The sequence below is a fragment of the Oncorhynchus keta genome, chromosome 10, assembly GCF_023373465.1.
Source record: "Oncorhynchus keta strain PuntledgeMale-10-30-2019 chromosome 10, Oket_V2, whole genome shotgun sequence".
NCBI lineage: Eukaryota > Metazoa > Chordata > Actinopteri > Salmoniformes > Salmonidae > Oncorhynchus > Oncorhynchus keta.
The window spans coordinates 62,787,848-62,815,505 of NC_068430.1; the positions used below are offsets into that span (position 1 = coordinate 62,787,848).

The following is a 27,658-nucleotide window of genomic DNA, read 5'->3' on the forward strand; positions in this document are numbered from 1 at the left end:
CTATCCGCCTCCCGTGTTTGCATCTGGGTCATATCCTGAGTCGTGATACATTCCTAAAGAAAATAATATACTTTTTACTCCATACATTACTCTCTGACACACAAAAGTACTTGTTACATTCTGAATGCTTAGCAGGACAGGAAAATGATCAAATTCACACATTTATCAAGACAACATCCCTGGTCATCCCTACTGCCTCTGATCTGGCAGACTCACTAAACACACATGCTTTGTTTGTAAATAATGTGTTGGAGTGTGCCCCTGGCTATCCATAAAAATAACAAGAATGGGGCCAGTTGGTTTGCTTAATATAAGGAATTTGAAATGATTTATACTTTTACTTTTGATACTTAAGTATATTTTTGAAATTACATTTACTTTTGATACTTAAGTATACTGAACAAAAATATAAACACAACATGTGTCACGCCCTGACCTTAGCGATCCTTTTATTCTCAAATTGTGTTAGGTCGGGGTGTGACTAGGGTGGGTACACTAGTTTTGTTATTTCTATGTTGGCCTGGTATGGTTCCCAATCAGAGGCAGCTGTCTATCGTTGTCTCAGATTGGGGATCATATTTAGGCAGCCTTTCCCACTGGGTTTTTGTGGGATCTTGTTTGTGTATAGTTGCCTTGAGCACTGCATAGCTTCATGTTCGTTTTGTTCTTTATTGTCTTACAACAACGATTGTGACAACATGTAAAAATGTCAACAATTTTACTGAGTTACAGTTCATATAAGGAAATCAGTCAATTTAAATAAATACATGGATTTCACATGACTGGGCAGGGGCGCAGCCATGGGTGGGCCTGAGAGGGCATAGACCCACCCACTTGGCAGCCAGGCCCACCCACTGGTGAGTCAGGCCCAGCCATTCAGAATGAGTTTTCCCCTCAAAAGGGCTTTATTACAGACAGAAATACTCCTTAGCACCCGTTCCCCCCTCAGACAACCCCGCAGGTGAAGAAGCTAGGTGTGGAGGTTATGGGCTTGCGTGGTAACGCATGGTTGCAATCGTGAGGCCGGTTAGACGTATTGCCAAATTCTCTAAAACGACGTTGGAGGTGGCTTATGGTAGAGAAATTAACATTACATTCCCTGGCAACAGCTCAAGTGGACATTCCTGCGGTCAGCATGCCAATTGCACACTCCCTCAAAACTTGAAACATCTGTGGCATTGTATTGTGTGACAGAACTGCACATTTTAGAGGGGCCTGTTATCGTTCCCAGCACAAGGTGCACCTGTATAATGATCATGCTGTTTAATCAGCTTCTTGATATGCCACACCTGTCAGGATTATCTTGGCAAAGGAGAAATGCTCACTAACAGGGATGTAAACCAAGTTGTGCACAGAATTTGAGAAAAATTAGCGTTTGTGCGTATGGACATTTCTGGGATCTTTTATTTCAGCTCCAGAGTGTCGCAGTGGTCTAAGGCACTGCATCTCAGTGCTTGAGGCGTCACTACAGACACTCTGGTTTGATTCCAGACTGTATCACAACCGGCCATGTTTAGGAGTCCCATAGGGCGGCGCACAAATGGCCCAGCTTCGTCCGGGTTTGGCCGGTGTAGGCTGTCATTGTAAATATTGTCAACTGACTTGCCATGTTAAATAAAGTTTATATTTAAAAACACATTTTTTTAAATGAAACGTGTTACCAACATGTTGTGTTTATATTTTTGTTCAGTATACCATAAATTGAAAACCAAGTACTTTTAGACTTCTACACAAGTAATATATTACACAGTCATTTTCTATGAAGGTATCTTTACTTTTACTCAAGAATGACTATTGGGTACTTTTTCCACCACTGCCTAAATTAACATGCTCAATAAAATTACCTTCTAGGGTTCTGCAATGGACATTTCACTTCTTAAAAGTTTCCTCAATGACAGAAACCTTAAAAAGTACAGTACCATAGCCTAATGCTCTCTGCAATAACATTCTAATAAAGAAATACAACGACTGTCTTTTCTTTCTTGATATGATGCATCTTTATCTGAGTAATTTATAGGCAAATGTCATCATGTTCTCTATACACTGATTGTACAAAACATTGGGAACACCTTCCTAATATTGAGTTGCAAACATTTTTGCCCTCAGAACAGCCTCAATTCATCGGGGCATGGACTTTACAAGGTGTCAAAATCATTCAACAAAGATGCTGGCCCATATTGACTCCAGTGCTTCCCACAGTTGTGTCAAGTTGTCTGGATGTCCTCTTGATACACATGGGAAACTGAAAAACCCAGCTTGAAAAACCCAGAAACGTGGAAATGCCCACGACAAACAGTGAGCAATTATATTCATGTATAAAAAAAACAAATAATGGAAGAAAAACCGTGCAAGTTTGAATTTTGTAATCTGAGCCTAGAGGAAAGTCTTTGTCCTCAGGCCTGGAGGGAAGCCAAAGTAATTCCGCTACCCAAGAGTGGTAATGCGGCCTTTACTGGTTCTAACAGCAGACCTATAAGCTTGCTGCCAGCTCTTAGCAAACTGTTGGAAAAATAGTTTGACCAAATACAATGCTATTTCTCTGTAAACAAATTAACAACAGACTTTCAGTATGCTTATAGACAAGGGCACTCAACATGTACTACACTGACACAAATGACTGATGATTGGTGGAAGGAAGTTGATAAAAAGAAGATTGTGAGAGGTGTACTGTTAGATTTCAGTGCAGCCTTTGATATTATTGACCATAACCTGTTGTTGAAAAAACTTAAGTGCTATGGCTTTTCAACCTCTGCCATATCATGGATTCAAAGCTATCTATCTAATAGAACTCAAAGGGTTTCCTTTAATGGAAGTGTCTCTAATGTCAAACATGTAAAGTGTGGTGTACCGCAGGGCAGCTCTCTAGGCCCTTTACTCTTTTCTATTTTTACCAATGATCTGCCACTGGCATTAAACAAAGCATGTGTGTCCATGTCTGCTGATGATTCAACCATATACGCATCAGAAACCACAGCTAATGAAGTCACTGAAGCCATTAACAAAGAGTTGCAGTCTGTTTTGGAATGGGTGGCCAGTAATAAACTAGTCCTGAACATCTCTAAAACTAAGAGCATTGTATTTGGTACAAATAATTCCTTAAGTTCTTGACCTCAGCTGAATCTGGTAATGAATGGTGTGGCTGTTGAGCAAGTTGAGGAGACTAAATTACTCGACGTTACCTTAGATTGTAAACTGTCATGGTCAAAACATATAGATTCAATGGTTGCAAAGAGTAGGAGAGTTCTAGCCGTAATAAAGAGATGCTCTGCTTTTTTGACACCACACTCCAAAAAGCAAGTCCTGCAGGCTCTAGTTTTGTCTAATCTTGATTATTGTCCAGTCGTGTGGTCCAGTGCTGCAAGGAAAGACTTAGTTAAGCTGCAGCTGGCCCAGAACAGAGTGGCACGTTTTGCTCTTAATTGTAATATGAGGGCTAATATTAATACTATGCATGGCAGTCTCTGTTAGCTAAGAGTTGAGGAGAGACTGACTGCATCACTTCTTCTTTTTTATAAGAAACATTAATGTGTTGAAAATCCCAAATTGTTTGCATAGTCAACTTACACACAGCTTTGACACACACACTTATCCCACCAGACATGCCCCCAGGGGTCTTTTTATAGTCCCCAAATCCAGAACAAATTCAAGAAAACGTACAGTATTATATAGAGCCCTTATTGCATGGAACTTCCTTCCATCTCATATTGCTAAAATAAACAGCAAACCTGGTTTCAAAAAACATATAAAGCAACACATAGCGGCACAACACCTCTCCCTTATTTGACCTAGATAGTTTGTGTGTATTCATTGATATGTAGGCTAAATGTGCCTTCTTAAAAATGTATGTAGTTCTGTCCTTGAGCTGTTCTTGTCTAATGATTTTCTGTATTATATCATTCTGTATTATGTTTCCTGTTTTTTGTGGACCCCAGTAAGAGTAGCTGCTGCTTTTGCAACAGCTAATGTGGATCGTAATAAAATATCAAAATGCCAAAACCGGTGCACCTGGCACCTACTACCATACCCTGTTCAAAGGCACTTAAATATTTAGTCTTGCCTATTCACCCTTTGAATGGCACACATACGCAATCCATGTCTCAATTGTCTCAAGGCTTAAAAACCCTTCTTTAACCTCTCTGAACCACCCATACCGGATCCGGGATAATTGTCATCAGCAACGCTGAATAGCATAGCGCCACAGTCAAATAATATTACTAGAAAATATTCATATTCATGAAATCACAAGTGCAATATTGCAAAACACAGCTTAGTCTTTTGTTAATCCACCTGTCGTCTCAGATTTTGAAATTATGCTTTACAGCGAAAGCAATACAAGCTTTTGTATAAGTTTATCGATCGCTCGACAAATCAATAAGTACACTTAGCATCAGGCAACTTGGTCACGAAAATCAGAAAAGCAATCAAATGAGTCATTTACCTTTGATGATCTTCAGATGTTTTCACTCACGAGACTCCCAGTTAGACAACAAATGTTCCTTTTGTTCCATAAAGATATTTTTTATATCCAAATACCTCCGTTAGTTTGGTGCGTTATGCCCAGGAATCCACCGGAAAGAGTGGTCATGACAACGCAGACAAAAATTCCAAATTATATCCATAATGTCCACATAAACATGTCAAATGTTTTTTATAATCAATCGTCAGGTTCTCTTTCAAATATCTATTCGATAATATATCAACCGGGACAGTTGGCTTTTCATTAGGACCGGGAGTAACAATGGCCGCCTTTCTCTTTTGCGCACAACTCACTCTGAGAGCCCCCACCGATCCACTTACGCAATGTGGTCGTTCACGCTCATTCTTCAAAATAAAAGCCTTAAACTATGTCTGAAGACTGTTGACACCTTGAGGAAGCCATAGGAAAAGGAATATGGTTGATACCCCTTTAAATGGAGCAATGGGAGGCTATGGAACATGGAGTTTTCAAAATAGAAGCCACTTCCTGGTTTGATTTTTCTCAGGGTTTCGCCTGCAATATCAGTTCTGTTATACTCACAGTCAATATCTTGACAGTTTTGGAAACTTTAGAGTGTTGTCTATCCCAAGCTGTCAATTATATGCATATTCTAGCATCTGGTCCTGAGAAATAGGCCGTTTACTTTGGGAACATTATTTTCCCAAACATAAAAATAGTGTCCCCTAGCTTCAAGAGGCACTTGGCACCTACTACCATACCCTGTTCAAAGGCACTTAAAAATATTTAGTCTTGCCCGTTCACCCTTTGAATGGCACACATACTCAATCCATGTCTCAATTGTCTCAAGGCTTAAAAACCCTTATTTAACCTGCCTCCTCACCTTCATCTACACTGATTAAAGTTCATTTAAAAAGTGATCATATCCTTCATCTGAATTCCCCTGGTCAGTCTGTCATGGAAAGAGCAGGTGTTCCTAATATTTTGTACACTCGATGTATATACCCAATGTATGTCCATGTATTTACAAAATTAACACTAGATGGCACAACTTACTCAGTGTGGGTCTGCCATCTGGGTTCACACATGGAGCCCATGAATCATGTACTTACTGTATGTGCATTTCATTGCACCTCAACAGATCCTGTTCAGTCCAAGAAATGTGACCACGCCATGTGCCAAAACTTTTGGGGTTATAACAATTAAGGGTTGGTTTCTATTGGAAAAGCACACCAATCAGGCATTGCACAGATATATGGACACAGGATAGATAGACAAACAGACAAATCTTTAATCTTACTTGCCCTCTCCACTATTCACTCTTGTAATGATCTTATTTGATACACTAACACTATAACTGCTACCCACGCCCACCCTTTTTCTCCTCACATCACATTGTCTATGGCCTCTGGTCCCACAGTGACCTGGAAACCAGCCGTGTCATCTTTGCCACGCTCAGAGAAAGTATCCGATTACACTAGCACCTGGCTGGTAGAGAGAGATGGAAAGATAAGGAGAAAGAGGAGGGACGTAGAAGAGAAAAAAAAGAAAGAAAAAAAGATTGAGAGAGCTGTGAAAAAACATATGGATGAAAAGAGATATTAGTGAGATATTCCCAACATTTGACCTTATATGGCATATATAGCCCTTTGGTTCTTTATCAAATAAAATTGAATACATTTTCTGAGAATTCTGTAAATACTATCATTGTACATGTAGTGATGATATTGCTGTCATAGGTTGTGATGCTTTTACTGTTATTGCTAGGTAATAGGAATACTGTGTATTCCACTTACTGCATTGCTTGACACATTTCATAATGCAAATGCCTACAGACTGCCTTGTTCTTGTCTGGTAAAATGTAGTATTGGGAACATTATTGTAACCTTCCTACCCAACAATGAAATGAGTGATAGAGGGAAAACAAAAGGTATTGGAAATACAGGTACAGATAATCAAACCTAAGTCTTCTTCAGTTCAAGTACGATACAGAGACTTATTCACACACCACAGCCAACCATGACTCAGCTATCATCAGCTACATATTAAAGCTCCAACCCACACACACACCCGTATGGAAAGGTTATTGAGAGGGCAGGCATTGATTCATTGGCAATGACAATGCAGAAACCGACGCTTGCGCTTATGTATTGTCTCAGCTTGTCATATCCCACCCCTATTCACTCAACTGTTTCATTTGAGAGTGGACTGCAGTGGTGAATTCACTTATTTCACCTCATTTTACATATGCTGTCATTATATACATGTACAGCTATTATCTATGTACTCAAGCACAAGCATAACGTATTTATCCTGGTTTCTCTCTCTCCCTTTCTCTCTCTCTCTCAAATGCACACATATGCACACATATGCACACACACGTGCACAAGCACACACACACACACACACACACACACACACACACACACACACACACACACACACACACACACACACACACACACACACACACACACACACACACACACACACACACACACACACACACACACACACACACACACACACACACACACACACACACACACACACAGCAGAGTATTACTATAATTGTGAAGACTTTTTGGGGACCAACCAACAGTTGAGTTCCATTCCAAATTCAACTTTTCCTTTACCCTTTACCCTAACCTTTACCCTAACCCTGAACATTTACCCTAACCCTAGCTCCTTACCCTAAACATAACCCCTAACACTAAACCAAATTTTTACCCCAATTCTAATCCTAACCCTAAACCTAACCCCTAAGCCTAAAATAACCTTTTTCCCAAATGCGTCTTCCAAGTTTGTGGTATTTAAAACATTATGTAAACATATCAGTGTTCATGGTTACAGTCTCCATGACTGCATAACAACAGCTTACAGGTCAGGCATACAATCATTTAGTGGTTTGGAAATGTAATATTTGCCAGTATTAGGACAGCATTCGCTGCACCCTATGCTCCTACTGAACTCTTAAGAACCAAATGCAGTGCTGTTGCTATGTTGATGTGTGTTTCATTGCTGAAGGAAAAAAATGGCCCTCAGGTTTTCGGCAGTATGGTGAGAAGAGCTCTTTGAAAATGTGGGACAAATTCCAGATATTGAAGCAGGAATACATCTGTGCAAAGACAAGCAAGCAAGAGTGAAGAAGACCTACCATTTTCCCCCAATGAAATGCAGAGGCAAACCAAGAAATTGTGAACTAAGAGGTTATTTAAAAGTCACTGTATGGAGGAGTCCTGTCTTGCAGAAGAGGGATTATTTGAGTATTTCTCTCTCTCTCTCTCTCTCTCTCTCTCTCTCTCTCTCTCTCTCTCTCTCTCTCTCTCTCTCTCTCTCTCTCTCTCTCTCTCTCTCTCTCTCTCTCTCTCTCTCTCTCTCTCTCTCTCTCTCTCTCACACACAACACACACACACACACACACACACACACACACACACACACACACACACACACACACACACACACACAGATTTTCTAGGGGTTAAGGTTAGGTTTAGGGATAGCGTTAGCGTTAGGGTGAGGTGTTAGGGAAATTGGATTTGGAAAGTGACTGAACTGTGTGTCCCCACAAGGTTAGTTGTACAAGACTGTGTGTGTGCGTGTGTGCGTGTGCGTGTGCGTGCAGTGTGGTATTTCCAGTAGACTAGGCTACAACTACAAGGCCCATGGTACGTTTCGACGCGTCTCATGACGTAACTTCATGTGAGCACGAGCAGACTGGAGCAAAGACGCGATTGTAAAGATTACTCACTCTAGTATTGTCCTACACCGAGTCCGTTTACCAGCACATTAGAGCGAAAATAGTTGGACAGCATATAACAACGTTATAAACATTAATATATTAGCAGGTGAATGTAAAAATGACTCGACAATTCGGTGTTTAGGTCAGCACGGACAGAATCGCTTTCCTTTCATCCTTCCTTTTTTTCAACTGGAGCATTCAAATTGGATTTCGAGCGAATATCGGGAAAGTCCAGATGATGCTGTCGGATTATCATTAGGTAAGGCGAGTTTGAAACACATACAATGTGATTTATTTTATGTAGCTGACGTGTTGTTTTACTGCAATTTGCTTGGCTACCCAGGGGAAAGTTATTGTCATCATCAGCACAATATAAAATTGTAGCCTAACGTTAATTGTTGCACACCTTTTACACGTTTTTTTCTGTTGTCGACTATTAACGTTACCAGTAGTAGGCCTAGCCTACAACGTATCACTTTTTACTTTCAAGTTAGTCTATTCATGGCACAGAAACCAAACAATGACAACATTTTCCAGCAGTAAGAAAACCCTAAAATGAGGTTGGTTTATAGCCCATTGTCATCATTCACACATGGAAAACCAAGTAGCCTACCTAACGTTACCCATTTAACTATTAAGAGATAGGTAGGGTATGTGTAATGAAATGTCTACGGCACTTTTGAAGTATGTATATTACGTTGGTTGTGCACAATGAAGGGTCTCTCTTTCCCTCGTGTGGTTGACAAGCAGGTTTGGCCCGCACAGAGAAAGCCCAGCTGGGGGCTATTGTTCCCACAACATAAACTGATTTGCATGCATCATCTTGCTCGAGCATCTGGCCTCGTGATTCCCTCTTTTGTTCCCCCAAATTCGGGCTCGTTTGCTCAACTGTCCAGTCATATTCATTGCTGTCCCTATCATAATAGAGCTGTGTTTGTGTGTAGCATATACTGTCTTTACTTCGGAATACCCTTTGACCCTTCTCTATATAAGGTTAGGCTTATTTGAAGAGAAACTGGCTTCGATTCAAACTGTCATCTGAGTATGGTAGGGCTGTTAGTAGCCAACTGTCTATACTTTGACATTCCATTTGCCCCTCCAGTCTATTATAAGCACAGTTGATTCATGATTGTGCTGTCTTAGAAAACTGGCTTTGCATCATCATACTGTCGTCTGACTATATTCCTCAGTAGTGGACTACATCATCTGTGGATGCTTGGGAGAGTTTAAAAATAACACCATCATATCACTCTCACCAGAGTTTCCATTCCTGAAATGGGCTGGATCCGTTTCCTTTATTTAATCAGGCCTGTCTCCCTACTCGACTCCAACCTCCCAGATAAGATGCTTTTCCGACTCACCCCTGGTATGTCAACAGGTTGTGCTGGGATCAGTTAGGCAAGTCCATTTGTTTGGGGCGAAAAGCCCTAAGGATGGGTGTGTGTTTCATGCCTTGATTCGGGAAGAAAAACAAACGTGGGGTCACCGAAGGTTGCTGAGGCTGAACATGGATGGAGCGTTCAGAGCCTGCCGTTTGTGAGGATCACGTTTGGTTCTGTGACTCGGAAGTCGCTAAAGGGTAGAGAAACACAATTAGTTAACATCAACCCTGGGGCACATACTAAAAACATGTAACTTATGGTTTATTACACATAGCCACAAAGTTACTAAGTAATTCATAGGCTGTATCATGTTAACAACAGCAACATTGGGTGTGCCATGACCAACATTTAGGCCTATGTTTGTGTAGTGTTGTGCAAGCATGGCTTATAACTGTATTTTAGCCTACATTCCCTGTCAATGGCCCTTACATGCTCACCATTCTCATGACATTGGTTCATGTTTAGGTTGGAACTTGTGTGACTGATCTATTTTGAACAGAGAGTGAATGAATAGACAAAACATTAAACAACTCGCCACCTAGCCTGTAAATCTTTCTAACTTAGAGATCTGCCTCTGTGGTAAAGTCAATTAATGAAAGTACTTAGAGATCTGCCTCTGTGGTAAAGTCAATTAATGAAAGTACTTGGAGATCTGCCTCTGTGGTAAAGTCAATTAATGAAAGTACTTAGAGATCTGCCTCTGTGGTAAAGTCAATTAATGAAAGTACTTGGAGATCTGCCTCTGTGGTAAAGTCAATTAATGAAAGTACTTGGAGATCTGCCTCTGTGGTAAAGTCAATTAATGAAAGTACTTGGAGATCTGCCTCTGTGGTAAAGTCAATTAATGAAAGTACTTGGAGATCTGCCTCTGTGGTAAAGTCAATTAATGAAAGTAATTCCTGGAAAGATCCCTTTCTTCCCTTTTTCTTGACTGGACAGAAAGACATAAAGGCTATTTTAATTGGTCCTATCCAGTCCTCTCCTCTCCACATTCCTTTTTCTGCTTACGCCCCTCCTTCATTCCTCTCCTGTTATCAAGATCGACTTGATGTGTTTGAAAGGTCCAATCATGGGCACCTACAAGCCACCGCCTCTTATCTCTCGCAGGATTGCATCCAAAAGGGCACTCTATTCCCTATGTAGTGCACCACTTTTGATCTGTGTCCAAAATGGCACCCTATTCCCTATGTAGTGCACTACTTTTGACCTGGGGCCCATTAGTGCAGGTCAAAAGTAGTACACTATATAGCGAATAGGATGCCATTTGGGATGCATATTAATTTTCTTGTTCTCCATGAACTTGGAAAATGGACAGGTTGCCTACCTGGCTGATTTTGCTTCAACGCTGTAGGGGAAACACATTTGCTTGGGAACTTTTGTTTTGCCCATGATTACCTCCCTACTTAATATCATGTTTACATACCCTACATTACTCATCTCATATGTATATGTATATACTGTACTCTATATCATCTACTGCATCTTTATGTAATACATGTATCACTAGCCACTTTAAACTATGCCACTTTGTTTACATACCCTACATTACTCATCTCATATGTATATACTGTACTCGATACCATCTACTGCATCTTGCCTATGCCGTTCTGTACCATCACTCATTCATATATCTTTATGTACATATTCTTTATCCCTTTACACTTGTGTGTATAAGGTAGTAGTTTTGGAATTGTTATGTTAGATTACTCGTTGGTTATTACTGCATTGTCGGAACTAGAAGCACAAGCATTTCGCTACACTCGCATTAACATCTGCTAACCATGTGTATGTGACAAATACATTTGATTTGATTAGATTTTTCACCATTCTTCTGACTGATGGTTGGAGAATGGGGAAAAACAAATAAAAGTGATAACTTTCTGTCCTGAATTTGTATGATAGTATAATGACATGTGTTCTCTGTGGCATTGCTGCTCATAAACAAATGGACGTTATCCTTACCTATAGCTAAATCGGTACCTTGTATGAGGATGACACCAGTAGTTGACAGATGTAGCCTAGCTTTTTTAGTTTGAATTTCAGAAGACCATCTTCACTCTCTGAGGAAGATGCATTCTAGGCACAACACGGTATACTTATTTTTTTTTAAACAATTATTTATTTGCCTTTCAGGGTAGTCTGTGTTTTACTTCAATGAATAATTCAGTGTTTGAAATGTAAACTGCCACCCTACATCTGCTACCTCAAAAGTCATACTCCTGAGGTTATGTCGCCGTTGGACTCCATTTTAAACTGACATGATGACATCTCCCTTACCCCCCATTGTTAATGACGTTAATAAAGAAGAATAAACTTTGACTGTATTCAATTATTTGGAAATTCTCTCTCTCTCTCTCTCTCTCTCTCTCTCTCTCTCTCTCTCTCTCTCTCTCTCTCTCTCTCTCTCTCTCTCTCTCTCTCTCTCTCTCTCTCTCCTTCTCTCTCTATCTAAGCCAGCCATAAGCTTATTAGCCTGCAGTCTAACCCTTTTTATGAGGTGCCATGTTTGGATCAGACTTTGTCCTTCCCTTGATAATCTCCTTATAGAGATGGGTGCCTATGAAATGGCCACCTACAGCCAAAAGCAACCCTCTTTATTGGATTGTGGAAAATGTCACCTATGACCTCTGTAAACAGGGTTACGTTAAAGTCCTAAAAGTCTTGTTAGGCTGACACAGTATGTACTAGGTATTTTGTAATCAAACATCATAACAATGACAAAAATAGGACAAAATACATTAAATGTAAGTACCTGACGATAGACACGGAAGCACAGGACAACATGTGCAGAACAACAGTATGTTGATGGCTGTAGTTTCGTGATTCGTCTGTTAGCATGGAAATAACTCTGAATTAGCAGGAGGCTAATGCGAGCGTTACATCTCGCCTGCTAGAAAACTTTTATATATATATACTAGAGGTCGACCGATTATGATTTTCCGATACCGATTATTGGAGGACCAAACAAAGCCGATGCCGATTAATCAGCCCATTATTATATATATATTTGTAATAATGACAATTACAACAATACTGAATGAACTTTTATTTTAACTTAATATAATACATCAATAAAATCTATTTAGTCTCAAGTAAATAATGAAACATGTTCGATTTGGTTTAAATAATGCAAAAACAAAGTGTTGGAGAAGAAAGTAAAAGTGCAATATGTGCTATGTAAAAAAGCTAATGTTTAAGTTCCTTGCTCAGAACAAGAGAACATATGAAAGCTGGTGGTTCCTTTTAACATGAGTCTTCAATATTCCAAGGTAAGAAGTTTTAGGTTGTAGTTATTATAGCACTGTTTCTCTATATAACATTTGTATTTCATATACCTTTGACTATTGGATGTTCTAATAGGTACTTTAGTATTGCCAGCCTAATCTCGGGAGTTGATAGGCTTGAAGTCATAAACAGCGCAAGAGCTACTGGCAAACGCAGTAAAGTGCTGTTTGAATGAAAGCTTACGAGCCTGCTGCTGCCTACCACCACCCAGTCAGACTGCTCTCTCAAATCATAGACTTAATTATAGTATAATAACACACAGAAATGCGAGCCGTAGGTCATTAATATGGTCAAATCCGGAAACTATCATTTAGAAAACAAAACATTTATTCTTTCAGTGAAATACGGAACCGTTCGGTATTTTATCGAATGGGTGGCATCCATAAGTCTAAATATTTCTGTCACATTGCACAACCTTAAATGCTATGTCATAATTAAAATTCTGGCAAATTAGTTCGCAACGAGCCAGGCGGCCCAAACTGTTGCATATACCCTGACGCTGCGTGTGATGAACGCAAGAGAAGTGACACAATTTCCCTTGTTTAATATTGCCTGCTAACATGAATTTCTTTTAACTAAATATGCAGGTTAAAAAAATATACTTCTGTGTATTGATTTTAAGAAAGGCATTGATTTTTATGGTTAGGTACATTCGTGCAACGATTGTGCTTTTTTCGCAAATGCGCTTTTGTTAAATCATCCCCCGTTTGGCGAAGTTGTCTGTCTTTGTTAGGAAGAAATGGTCTTCACACAGTTCGCAACGAGCCAGGCGGCCCAAACTGCTGCATATACCCTGACTCTGTTGCACAGAACGCAAGAGAAGTGACACAATTTCCCTAGTTAAAAGGAATTCATGTTAGCTGGCGATATTAAACTAGGGAAATTGTGTCACTTCTCTTGCGTGACACTAAATATGCAGGTTTAAAAATATATACTTGTGTATTGATTTTAAGAAAGGCGTAGATGTTTATGGTTAGGTACACATTGGTGCAACGACAGTGCTTTTTTCGCAAAAGCACTTGTTAAATCACCCATTTGGCGAAGTAGGCTGTGATTCAATGATAAATTAGCAGGCACCGCATCAATTATATGCAACGCAGGACAGCGAGATGAACTAGTAATATCATCAACCATGTGTAGTTAACTACTGATTATGTTAAGATTGATTGTTTTTTATAAGATACGTTTAATGCTAGCTAGCACCTTACCTTGGCTCCTTGCTGCACTCGCATAACAGGTAGTCAGCCTGCCACACAGTCTCCTTGTGGAGTGCAATGTAATCGGCCATGATCGGTGTCCAAAAATGCGGATTACCGATTGTTATGAAAACTTGAAATCGGCCCTAATTAATCGGCCATTCTGGTTAATCGGTCGACCACTAAAATATATACATTGTAAATATGAAAATAGAATATAGTAGAATTTAATTCACGATCTCCCGCTATCTGCAAGCATGACCAATGGCATATAATCTTATTGTTATGTAAATTAAACCAACCAATAGGAATACATAAACATTGAATGCATATACCGTATTACATTTGCTACAATAAGGAAATCATTAACAATTTCCAACGTTTTTTCTTAACAGACCATATTTTATTTAGTGTGGTATTAGTCATCTATTTAACATCAACATTATTGAACAATTGTGCATTGTTTTAACAACACACCTAAAATCTACAAATAAGCACGTTAGCTAGGGCTGTGATGTAGTGGTCCTTCTGTGGCTCAGTTGGTAGAGCATGGCGCTTGTAATGCCAGGGTAGTGGGTTCGATTCCCGGGACCACCCATACGTAGAATGTATGCACACATGACTGTAAGTCGCTTTGGATAAAAGCGTCAGCTAAATGGCATATATTATTATTATATTATTATGCCTATGGTATTTTGAGTAAGGATGAATACTCATGCAAATGGCCACGGTTATTTCAGAATTGTGATTTTTGTATGAACAAAATTGAGCTTGTAATGCATCATAATGCGTCTTTGGAAATGAGCTACGACATCTAATAAATACTACACAGCTTTGGTGACACCCCTGTCTCAAAAAGGAATGGTTTTCACCACTTGGAAGTGGAAGTGAAGCTTCTCCCCATGACCGTGCTGTTCTGCTCGTAAAATGATCACCAACTTAGCCTAAGTCATGTAAAGAAAAATGCTATTGGGTAAACTATATCTACTTGAATATAAAGTTGAATTGCCCTTCTCCTAAAATTAATGTATTAGGCTGATTATCACAATTCTTTTTATGAGTTCACTGTTGTCCATAATTGTTGGTTGCACGATTACACAATAATTGTGCCAGCTCTAACGTTAGCTGGGTTTAAACTCCTGTCTTTACTCCTTTAACCTCCCTGCTTCTCCTGGGTGAAAAGCACAATACAGTACTGATTACATCATTCGGTTTCTCAAAGCTAATCAAGGCTTCGCAGAATTAGCTACAGCACTTGTTGATGTGCAGTTAGTATTCTTTATTGTCATATAATGCCTCACTCTATGTACTACCACCAAGCACAGAAGCTGTTTCGCGTTTTCTCTGTGTGAAGCCAGTCTGACACCAAATCGTGCCCCCCGACTCCCTGTCGTGCGGTTAAAAACGATTCACCGCCCAGTCAGACCGGAGGCTGTTACTTCTGTCACCAGAGGAATGAAAGGGGTGCAACAACAGTGTCCTTGTTACTGCAGAGGAGTGAAATCACTTTAAAAGTCGTCCTCCTTGTCTTGGGAGAGGGTGGTTCTCTGTGCTATTGCTGCAAAGCTCCTCCATTATCTAGTTACAGGCCAGTGAATGGGCCTCTGTCCTCTGCAGTTAACTGGCTTTATTCATGGAATATAGAAATGTGACTGAATTGCAGGGTGTTTCTTCTCAAGAAGACTTGGCATCAGCTCTCATTTATCTGCTAACCTGTTGGGACCTTAAGAATACATCTTGTCAGAGATGTGTGTGTTCTCCGTCTTTCAAAATGATATCGAAAACCTACTCTAATGGAGTCTTTGTAGGGTGCAAAGGTGTGTGAATGTTCCCAGTTCCGGCTGACTAAGAGTAGTATAGTCGCTGCAACACACAATTTGTAGGCTGATGTGATCTACCTACAGAGCCAGCTGAGCTATGCCTCATTGCCTTGGTGGTAGATACATTATATAGAATTAATTAAAATGTATGTTTTTGCGGGATATTCAAAATGCCTATACCGCAAGAATCAAGGTTTTGTTATTTAAAAAAATGTTATATGTGTTTATGTCCGCTGGTTCTCATGTATTTTTGGTCTCCTTCGCTCCTCTGTTCTGTGTGCACCTTCCCATTTAAACCAGAGATTTGTATATAATGAGGAGATGCACGTCTCCACCCTTAAAATGGGAGTTGTTGTTCCAAAGGTGGGAAGGCAGTCGACAAGCTTAGGTCCAAAATAAGACCAAAGAAACTAGAGGTCGACCGATTATGATTTTTCATCGCCGATACCGATACCAATTATTGGAGAACCAAAAAAAGCTGATACCAATTTATCGGCCAATTTAAAAAAAAAACGTATTTGCAATAATGACAATTACAACAATACTGAATGATTGTTCCCAGTTCCGGCTGGAACTATAAAATCTATTTAGCCTCAAATAAATAATGAAACATGTTCAATTTGGTTTAAATAATGCAAAAACAAAGTGTTGGAGAAGAAAGTAAAAGTGCAATATGTGCCATGTAAGAAAGCTAATGTTTAAGTTCCTTGCTCAGAACATGTGAAAGCTGGTGGTTCCTTTTAACATGAGTCTTCAATATTCCCAGGTAAGAAGTTTTAGGTTGTAGTTATTATAGGAATATTTCTCTCTATACCATTTGTATTTCATTAACCTTTGACTATTGGATGTTCTTATAGGCACTTTAGTATTGCCAGTGTAACAGTATAGCTTCTGTCCCTCTCCTCACTCCTACCTGGGCTCGAACCAGGAACACAATGACAACAGCCACCCTCAAAGCAGCGTTACCCATGCAGAGCAAGGTAAACAACCACTCCAAGTCTCAGAGCGAGTGACATTTGAAACGCTATTAGCACGTACCCCGCTAACTAGCTAGCCATTTCACATCGGTTACACCAGCCTAATCTCGGGAGTTGATAGGCTTGAAGTCATAAACAGCGCAATGCTTGACGCACAATGAAGAGCTGCTGGCAAAACACACGAAAGTGCTGTTTGAATGAATGTTTACACACCTGCTACTGCCTACCACCGCTCAGTCAGATACTTAGATACTTGTATGCTTGTATGCTCAGTCAGATTATATGCAACGCAGGACACACTAGATAATATCTAGTAACATCATCAACCATAACTCGTGATTATGAGGGGCGGCAGGGTAGCCTAGTGGTTAGAGTGTTGGACTAGTAACCGGAAGGTTGTGAGTTCAAACCCCTGATCTGTCGTTCTGCCCCTGAACAGGAAATTAATCCACTGTTCCTAAGCCATCATTGAAAATAAGAATTTGTTCTTAACTGACTTGCCTGGTTAAGTAAAAATGATTGATTGTTTTTTTATAAGATAAGTTTAATGCAAGCTAGCAATTTACCTTGGCTTACTGCATTTGCGTAACAGGCAGTCTCCTTGTGGAGTGCAACGAGAGAGAGGCAGGTCGTTATTGCGTTGGACTAGTTAACTGTAAGGTTGCAAGATTGGATCCTCCGAGCTGACAAGGTGACAAGTCGTTCTGGCCCTGAACGAGGCAGTTAACCCACCGTTCCTAGGCCGTCATTGAAAATAAGAATGTGTTCTTAACTGACTTGCCTATTTAAATAAAGGTATACATTATGTTCTTTTTTTCTTTCTTTTTAAATCGGCAAATCGGCGCCCAAAAATATTGATTTCCAATTGTTATGAAAACTTGAAATCGGCCCTAATTAATCGGCCATTAATGAAATGTCTAAGTGGAAATTACAAACTTTAGAAGTGTCACGACTTCCGCCAAAGTCGGTTACTCTCCTTGTTCGGGCGGCGTACGGCGGTCGACGTCACCGGTCTTCTAGCCATCGCCGATCCACCTTTCATTTTCCATTTGTTTTGTCTTGTTTTCCCACACACCTGGTTTACATTCCCTCATTACTTGTCATGTATTTAACCCTCGGTTCCCCCCATGTCTGTGTGTGAAATTGTTTGTTGTAAAGTGTTTGTGCACTCTGACTGGTTCGCGACGGGTTATTTTGTACCCATATTTTGTTGTTCTGGGTGCCGTTGGTTTTGCATATTAAACTGCTCTGGTTATTACCCAGTTTCTGCTCTCCTGCGCATGACTTCCCTGCAGCCAGTCACGCACCTCTTACAGAATTTCACACCCGAATATGGAGTCGGCAGGACCATGTGCCCCTGTTATAGGGGTCGAGGAGCGCGTCCGGGAGCACGCGGCGATGCTCCACCATCTCGGCGCCGCCATGGACCGCGTCGTCCAAACCATGGACCACCGTGAGAGACAGGGAGTTCCTCCAGCGCCTTCAACAGCACAGCCGGGGTCTCCACTACTCGGCCCCCCTGCACCCATTCCCAGTGGGATTCGTTTCGCCCTTCCCCAGGAGTACGATGGGACGGCTGCACGCCGCCAGGGTTTCCTGTTGCAGCTGGATCTCTACCTGGAAACCGTCCACCCGGCTCCTTCAGGCCATGAGAAGGTGTCCGCCCTCATCTCGTGCCTCTCGGGGAAAGCCCTGGAGTGGGCCAATGCCGTGTGTGGAGAGGGAGATGGCACTCTTCGACCACTCGCCCGAGGGTAGAGCGTGGCAGCTGGACGCGGACATTGAGCAGGCGTTAGGTGCAGAGCCTGCTCCCCTCCAGTGTCCCGCTGGGCGTCTGTACCTTCCGTCTGCTGTCCGTTACCGACTGATCTATTGGGCCCACACATCACCCTCCTCTGGTCATCCAGGCATTGGTCGGACTGTGCTCTGTCTCAGTGGGAAGTACTGGTGGCCCATTTTGGCTGCGGACGTGAGGGTTTATGTTTCCTCCTGCTCGGTGTGCACCCAGTGTAAGGCTCCTAGGCACCTGCCCAGAGGTAAGCTACACCCCTTACCCGTTCCACAATGGCCTTGGTCGCACCTGTCACTTTTAGGGTCTGGAGGGCGTTCATGGAACGTCTGGGGGTCTCGATCAGCCTTACCTTGGGTTTTCACCCCTAGAGTAACAGGCAGGTGGAGAGAGTTAACCAGGATGTGGGTAGGTTTCTAAAGTCTTATTGTCTGCTTTTTTGATGAAATTGAGAGATAGCTAATCGTGGGCACAGGATTGGCGGTTTATGACTTATAATTGGGACGGGTTAGGTGGGCGTGGCTGAGGGAGTGGCAGTTGGTACGATGGGCTGCATTTTACAACAAAATCTGCTAAATTAATTGTTTGGGAATTTTAAATTCTCCCTGACAAACAAGTGCTCACCCAGAGGCAGCGTTTCTGGTGGGTGGAGACTTTAACTTGGGGAGACTTAAAACCGTCCTACTTCACTTCTACCAACAAGTCTCCTGCGCCACTAGGCTCAATAACTCTAGACCACTTTTGTTCTACCTACAGAAATGCATACAAGGCCCTCCCTCGTCCTCTCTTTGGCAAATGTAACCATGACTCAATTCTCCTGCTTCCTGTTTACTAACAAAAGCTCAAACAGGAAGTACCAATGATGTGCTCAATACGGAAATGGTTGGATGAAGCAGACGAGAGGGTACAAGACTGCAGACAATAATGGATCGCAAAGGGAAACCCAGCCATGAATTGCCCAGTGATGCAGAACTCCCGAACGGGTTAAATGCCTTTTATGCTCCAATTTGCATACCACCCCAACAGGTCCTCAAATGACGCAATCTTAATTGCACTTCACACTGCCCTCTCCCACCTGGACAAGAGGGGAAATAACTATGTGAAAATGCTGTTTATAGACTACAGCTCAGCGTTCAACACCATAGTCCCCTCCAAGCTCATCAACAAGCTAGGGACCCTGGGTCTAAAAAAAACCTCCCTCTGCAACTGGATCCTGGACTTCCTGGTGGGCCGGCCCCAGATGGTGAGGGTATGCAACAACATCTCCGCAATGCTGACCCTTAATACGGGGGTCCCTCTGGGCTGTGTGCTTAGTCCCCTCCTGTACTCCTTGTTCACCCACAACTGCATGGCCATGCATGACTCCTACACCATCATCAAGTTTGCTGATGACACAAAGCTGGTAGGCATGATCACCGATGTTGATGAGTCAAGTTCCTTGACTTTCAAGTTCCTTGGTGTCCACATCACTAAGGACCTAACATGGTCCACACACACCCACACAGTTGTGAAGAGGGCATGGCAGTGCCTCTTCCCCCACAGCAGGCTGAAAAGATTTGGCATGGGCCCTCGGAGCCTCAAAATTTTATACAGCTGCACCATCCTTGTTTTTGAAAGAAAAGCACATTTCTTGTCCCTTAAAATAACATCACAATGATCAGAAATAGAGTGTAGACCCTGTTAATGTTGTAAATTATTATTGTAGCTGGAAACGGCTGATTTTTTATGGAATAAAGAGGCCCATTACCAGAAAGTATCACTCCTGTGTTACAGTGGCACATGTTAGCTATTCCAAGTTTATGATTTTAAAAGGCTAATTGATCACTAGAAAACCATTTTGCAATTATGTTCGCACAGCTGAAAACTGTTGTCCTAATTAAATCTGCAATAACACTGTCCTTCTGTAGATTTTAGACTTTAGATTCTTGTTCTGAGAAACTGAAGATCTCATACAACGCTGTGTGCTACTCCCTTCACAGAAAAGTGCAAACTGGCTCTAACAAGAATAGAAAGAGAAGTGGAAGTCCCCGGTGCATAACTGAGCAAGAGGACAAGTACATTAGAGTGTCTAGTTTGAAAAACAGATGCCTCACAAGTGGAGGTCGACCGATTAATTCGGGCCGATTTCAAGTTTTCATAACAATCGGAAATTGGTATTTTTGAACACCGATTTGGCAGATTTCATCTTTATTTAACTAGGCAAGTCAGTTAAGAACACATTCTTATTTTCAATGACGGCCTAGGAACGGTGGGTTAACTGCCTCATTCAGGTGCAGAACAACAGATTTTTACCTTGTCAGTTCGGGGGACTCAATCTTGCAACCTTACAGTTAACTAGTCCAACACTCTAACCACCTGCCTCTCATTGCACTCCAAGAGGAGACTGCCTGTTATGCGAATGCAGTAAGCCAAGGTAAGTTGCTAGCTAGCATTAAACTTCTCTTATGAAAAACAATTAAACTTCTCTTATGAAAAACAATCAATCAATCATAATCACTAGTTAACTACACATGGTTGATGATATTACTAGTTTATCTAGCGTGTCCTGCATTGCATGTAATCGATGCGGTGCGTATCGTTGCTCCAAGGTGTACCTAACCATAAACATCAATGCCTTTCTTAAAATCAATACACAGAAGTATATATTTTTAAACCTGCATATTTAGCTAAAAGAAATCCAGGTAAACAGGCAATATTAACCAGGTGAAATTGTGTCACTTCTCTTGCGTTCATTGCATGCAGAGTCAGGGTATATGCAACAGTTTTGGCCACCTAATTTGCCAGAATTTTGCGTAATTATGACATAACATTGAAGGTTGTGCAATGTAACAGGAATATTTAGACTTAGGGATGCCACCCGTTAGATAAAATACGGAACGGTTCTGTATTTCACTGAAAGAATAAACGTTTTGTTATCGAAATGATAGTTTCCGGATTCGACCATATTAGTTATAATTAAGTCTATGATTTTATATTTGATAGAGCAGTCTGACTGAGCGATGGTAGGCAGCAGCAGGCTCGTAAGCATTCATTCAAACATCACTTTCGTGCGTTTTGCCAACAGCTCTTCCCTGTGCTTCAAGCATTGCGCTGTTTATGACTTCAAGCCTATCAACTCCTGAGATTAGGCTGGTGTAACCGATGTGAAATGGCTAGCTAGTTAGCGTGGTGCACGCTAATAGCGTTTCAAACGTCACTCGCTCTGAGACTTGGAGTAGTTGTTCCCCTTGCTCTGCGTGGGTAATGCTGCTTTGAGGGTGGCTGTTGTCGATGTGTTCCTGGTTCGAGCCCAGGTAGGGGCGAGGAAAGGGACAGAAGCTATACTGTTACACTGGCAATACTAAAGTGCCTATAAGAACATCCAATAGTCAAAGGTATATGAAATACAAATGGAATAGAGAGAAATAGTCCTATAAATACTATAACTACAACCTAAAACCTCTTACCTTGGAATATTGAAGTCTCATGTTAAGATTTCATATGTTCTCATGTTCTGAGCAAGGAACTTAAACGTTAGCTTTTTTACATGGCACATATTGCACTTTTACTTTCTCCTCCAACACTTTGTTTTTGCATTATTTAAACCAAATTGAACATACTTCATTATTTATTTGAGGCTAAATTGATTTTTATTGATGTATTATATTAGGTTAAAATAAGTGTTCATTCAGTATTGTTATAATTGTCATTTTTACAACTAAAAAAATCGAAGGAGACTGCATTATGCCTGGGAAGAAAACACTTCAAACTTTCCATTGGCTAAACCATTGGCTCAAACATTTTTTTTAAATGTTTAATTTATTTACATTTTACCCCCTTTTTCTCCCCAATTTCATAGTATCCAATTATTAGTAGTTACTACCTTGTCTCATCGCTACAACTCCCGTACGGGCTCGGGAGAGACGAAGGTCAAAAGTCATGCGTCCTATGAAACACAACCGCACTGCTTCTTAACACAGTGCGCATCCAAACCGGAAGCCAGCCGCACCAATGTGTCGAGGAAACACCGTGCACCTAGCGACCTGGTTAGCACGCACTGCACCCGGCCCACCACAGGAGTCACTAGTGCGCAATGAGACGAGGATAACCCTACCGGCCAAACCCTCCCTAATCCGGATGACGCTAGGCCAATTGTGCGTCGCCCCACGGACCTCCCAGTTACATCCGGCTGCGACAGAGCCTGGGTGCAAATCCAGAGTCTCTGGTGGCACAGCTAGTGCTGCAATGCAGTGCCCTAGACCACTGCGCCACCTGGGAGGCCCTTGGCTCACACATTTTGACTATATTAGCCCACACAGCTACAAGGATGCTCTTTCATGCTAAGGACCTCATATTGAGGCTTGTAGAGACCTCAACTGATGCATATAACAATCTTAAAAGTATCTACTTTGGTTAAAGTTAAATGGAACCTTTATTTAACTGGGCAAGTCAGTTACGAACCTATTCTTATTTACAATGACAGCCTACCCTGGCCAAACCCAGACGACACAGGGCAAATTGTGTGCTGCCCTATGGGACTCCCAATCACGGCCAAATATGATACTGCCTGGAATTGAACCAGGGGCTGTAATGACAACTCTTGCACTGAGATACAGTACCTTAGACCTCTGCGCTACTCGGGAGCCCATGAGGCTTGTTTAGATACAGTTGAAGTCGGAAGTTTACATACACCTTAGCCAAATACATTTAAACTTAGTATTTCACAATTCCTGACAATTAATCTTAGTAAGAAATCCCAGTTTTAGGGCAGTTAGGATCACCACTTTATTTTAAGAATGTGAAATGTCAGAATAATAGTAGAGAGAATTATTTATTTCAGCTTTTATTTCTTTATTGTAGTAATGAGTACTAGTGTGTTTTAGCTGTGGAGTGATTGTGTGTGTTTGTGTACATATATGTCCCTGTGGTCCACCGCTACTGAGAGCTGAGTGGATTGGACATGGGGGCTGTGGGAGTGTATGGTCAGGGTCAGCGTGTCGAGTAAGGGTCAGAAGACTATCAACACTGTCGGGGGGAGCCGTCAAGCTCAGATCAGTCCCTGGAGCAGAAACTGACCTACTCTCTATCCGTACGCCTCATGTACAAAAGGTTACCAAAGGTTGAGAGCATCAACTAACATAAGGGACGACAGTCAACTCTGATAACTGATAAATGTAATGGCTTGGGACAGTTGTGGCAGTTTGCACTAAACCGGAACACGCAGTTAGTTATCAGAGGCAATTAAAAATTATGCAATTGAATTGGGACTAGGAGCTATATTGCACTTTTTAAACAATTGATCTAATGTGCACTTATCAGGAGTTGACTGTGGTGCGGGATGACACCATTGAATTTTCCATTTCGAATTTGTGAGTTAATTTTCAGCTAAAGTTGTTGGATGTCAGACGTATAAACAAATTGTGTGACTCCACTCTTGCTTATAAGATGCTTACAAGATAAGCTCCTGCTATGCCATGCACACAGCATAAAGAGAGCCAGCCAAGGTCAACATTGATAACTATGGCCCGCGGTAGTCGGCTGAAAATTGAAGGGTGTGACATATGTCTGGTCTCATTAGCTTTGTTTGCACCCCACTAAGTCCCCTGTCGTTGCGATGCTAAGAGCCTGCTCTCTGAACCCTCCCTGCAGTAGCAGCAAAGCTGCAGATTAGTGCCGAGCCTGTCTAGCTGTGGGGAGTTGAGCTTTTTACTCGCCGCCTGATGGATTTGTGTGACCGGTCACTTTAGAGTTCTGCTGCACTATGTAACTGAAGCTAACATGCTTTCTGAAGTATTACTATTATTGTATTAGTCTGTTTCTTCAGCTGCAAGCCTTAGGAAAGTTACTAGCAAGCAAAGCCAGGATAGCAGTTTACCTGTTGCGTTCGATATGCGCCACAGGTCACAGAGTGAGTAATCAATGTGGTTTATCATTGGAGACTCATCAATCTTGGTTGTTGCCTCTGTTTGTTTGTTTAGTCTATCTCTCTCTCTCTCTCTTACTGACTATTATCCACCTGTGGTACCTGTAATACGCCCTTCGATAATCTCAAAGTGAGTGTGAGTAATCTACGTGTTGTGGTGTATCATATGCTTTGGAGAGACAGCAATCTCGGTTGTTGCGTCTGTTGATTGTTTAGTCTCGCTCACAGTCTCGTATTGACTAATATACGTCTGCTGTTCTAGACGCACCTGGGATGTCTGTTGTGTCTGCTCTGACTCACTGTTTGATCCTGACTAAATGTCTCGTCTGCTGTTTTTTTTATTTGTCTGCAGGTTGAGTGTGGTGTAGTGAGAGGCGGGATGACCAGACACTGAGGAAAAAGGAGCAGACACTGAGGAAAAAGGAGACAGAGGAGTGAGTGTTCACCGTGGGAGAGCTCCTCATCACTCTCCCCCCCTGACAGCTGCACCAATGTTTTCTCCCGACCAGGAAAACATCTCCACCACCCCAGCCTCCACCAAAGTGCCAGTCAAATACGGAGAGCTCATTGTTCTGGGGTAAGAGGAGGCTTAATTGCATTTTGTTGCTTATGTACAGTAGGGTTATCCTATTCTGATATTAGTGGGGGGGTGGGCAGGCAAGTGCAAGTGTTGGTTCAGGGATGTATTTATTATTTTTTGGGTGGTGGGGGTTGAGGTGAGAGGTTATTATTTATGATACTCTTTGAAGAGGTAGGATTTCAGGTGCTTTCGGGAAGATGTGCAGGGACTCTGCTGTCCTAGCTTCAAGGTGAAGCTGGTTCCACCATTGGGGTGCCAGGACAGGAGTGGGAGGGCCAAGAGACCAAAGTAGGCAGAACTGAGTGCTTGGTTGGGGTGTAGGGTATGATCATAGCCTGAAGGTATGGAGGGGCAGTTCCTCTTGCTGCTCCATAGGCAAGTACCATGATCTAGTATTGCAAGTACCATGGTCATTGGCCTTGTTATCACAGGTGCAGCGTAATGCTTGGGTTTCTATCTCCAACAGTGAAGTACTAATGCCTACATAACAATGCAAAACATTACAAAAGTAAAAAATTAAGAAATTAAGAAATCAATGGAACGGAGTCAAATGTGGTTTCCATATGTGTGATGTGTTTGGTACCGTTCCATTGATTCCATTCCAGCTATTACAATGAGCATGTCCTCCTATATCTCCTCCCACCAGCCTCCACTATATATATACTGTATATACACAGTGCATTCGGAAAGTATTCAGACCCCTTTCCTTTTTCCACATTTTGTTACGTTACAGCGTTATTCTAAAATAGATTAAATATATTTTTTCTCATCAATCGCATTCAGACCCTTTGCTATTAGACTCAAAATTGAGCTCAGTTCCATCCTGTTTCCATTGATCATCCTTGAGATGTTTCTAAAACTTGATTGTAGTAAATTTAATTGATTGGAAATTATTCGGAAAGGCTGTCTATATAAGGTCCCACAGCTGACAGTGCATGCCAGAGCAAAAACAAAACCATGAGGTTGAAGGAATTGTCCGTCGATCTCCGAGATAGGATTGTGTCGAGGCACAGATCTGGGGAAGGGTACCAAAAAATGTCAGCAGCATTGACGTTCCCCAAGAACACGGTGGCCATCATTCTTAAATGGAAGAAGTTTGGAACAACCAAGACTCTTCCTAGAGCTGGCCACCTGGCCGAACTGAGCAATCGGGGGAGAATGGCCTTGGTCAGGGAGGTGACCAAGAAACAGTTTCTCTGTGGAGATGGGAGAACCTTTCAGAGGGACAGTGGTAGAGTGGCCAGACGGGAAAAAATCCTTGATGAAAACTTGCTCCAGAGCACTCAGACTGGGGGCGAAGGTTCACCTTCCAGCAGGACAATGACCCTAAGCACACAAGGGGTTAGAAAACTTTCCAAATGCACTGTGTGTGTATATATATATTAACCCTTTCACACGTACCATCACACGGGTGTGATCGTTCTACAGTGGTCCCTGAAGCGTACGATCACACCCGTGTGTTTAGAACACTCATTTAGAATGCTCGTTTAGAACGGCAGTTTCGAATGACGCAACAATCAGCGTTTGAGCTGGCCACACTTTTTTTCAGAAACTATTTACACAAACACAGTCCTTACAAAGTTATGTCCAGAATGTCAGCAGTTTATTTTTGGATGCATTGTTCAGATATTCACAGAAGTAAATATAGCATAACACAATCATCCTAACCGGAAAAATGTAGGCTACATTTGTCCTAGCGCTGAGGAAAGATTGACCCAGCACAAGCAGTCATATTTTCTAACTCTCGGCTGACGTAAACTACCATATGAATTAGCTAATAGCAATTACTGTATATAATTAATCACATCACGGGTGAGCGAGCTCACCATTGATCGAAATGACTCTAGGTAAAACACTTTATAGAAATCGAAAGTAATCCGACGATTAGTTTCAGCCCGCAGCCATGCATTTTTTTCCTCGCAGAAACCGAAGATAATAAGAGAAGAGGAGATGAGTTTGGTCTGTTTGTAGTATGCATGTTGAAAGGGTGTGTCATCTACCGTCGTTCACATCCCACCATTAATTTCCGGAAGTCCTCAAAAAATTAGTGAACTCTTACTCACCTCATTTTGTTATAACATCTTTGGTCAAACAGACATGAATCCCAGAATGCATTGTATGTCAACAAACATGGCTACACAGCTGGAATTAGCTTAGCTCATCATAATCAGTACAACCTTCAAAAAGGTATTTTACACACATAATATGTGCCCATTACAATCTGTGCAAGAATCGGAATGCATGATTTGTCACCTAGAATTGAAAACATGTGAATAAAATCGTAAATACACAAATAATTACCACACAAAACATTTTCTGATAGTGATTTATTGATACAAGTAGCGCGTGCCGGCAGTCAACCACGTAACCTCCCACTCTGCGCCATTCAGTGTTCTTGCAGCCATGATACTATGCCTTAGAGATGGGGGTGGAAATGCAGTTGTTGTTCAGTCACTGCATGGATATTAAATATGGGTTATGCATATTCAGTTTTTTGTCCTCTAGTAAAACAAGTTGTTGAACCAACTACCAGTACGGCAATAAAAA

The 27,658-nt window shown here is 41.5% G+C and overlaps 1 protein-coding gene across 1 annotated transcript in view; it reads left to right on the forward strand.

The window, feature by feature from the left end:
- Positions 1 to 8,146: 8,146 nt before the first annotated feature.
- Positions 8,147 to 27,658, forward strand: part of LOC118389168 (E3 ubiquitin-protein ligase pellino homolog 1) — a 44,083-nt gene continuing 24,571 nt past the window's right edge. Inside the window, exons 1-2 of the mRNA XM_035778981.1 lie at positions 8,147 to 8,439; positions 24,884 to 25,108. Coding sequence (XP_035634874.1) covers positions 25,023 to 25,108 — 86 coding nt within the window. The 5' untranslated portion in view covers positions 8,147 to 8,439; positions 24,884 to 25,022. The remainder of the gene's footprint in view (positions 8,440 to 24,883; positions 25,109 to 27,658) is intronic.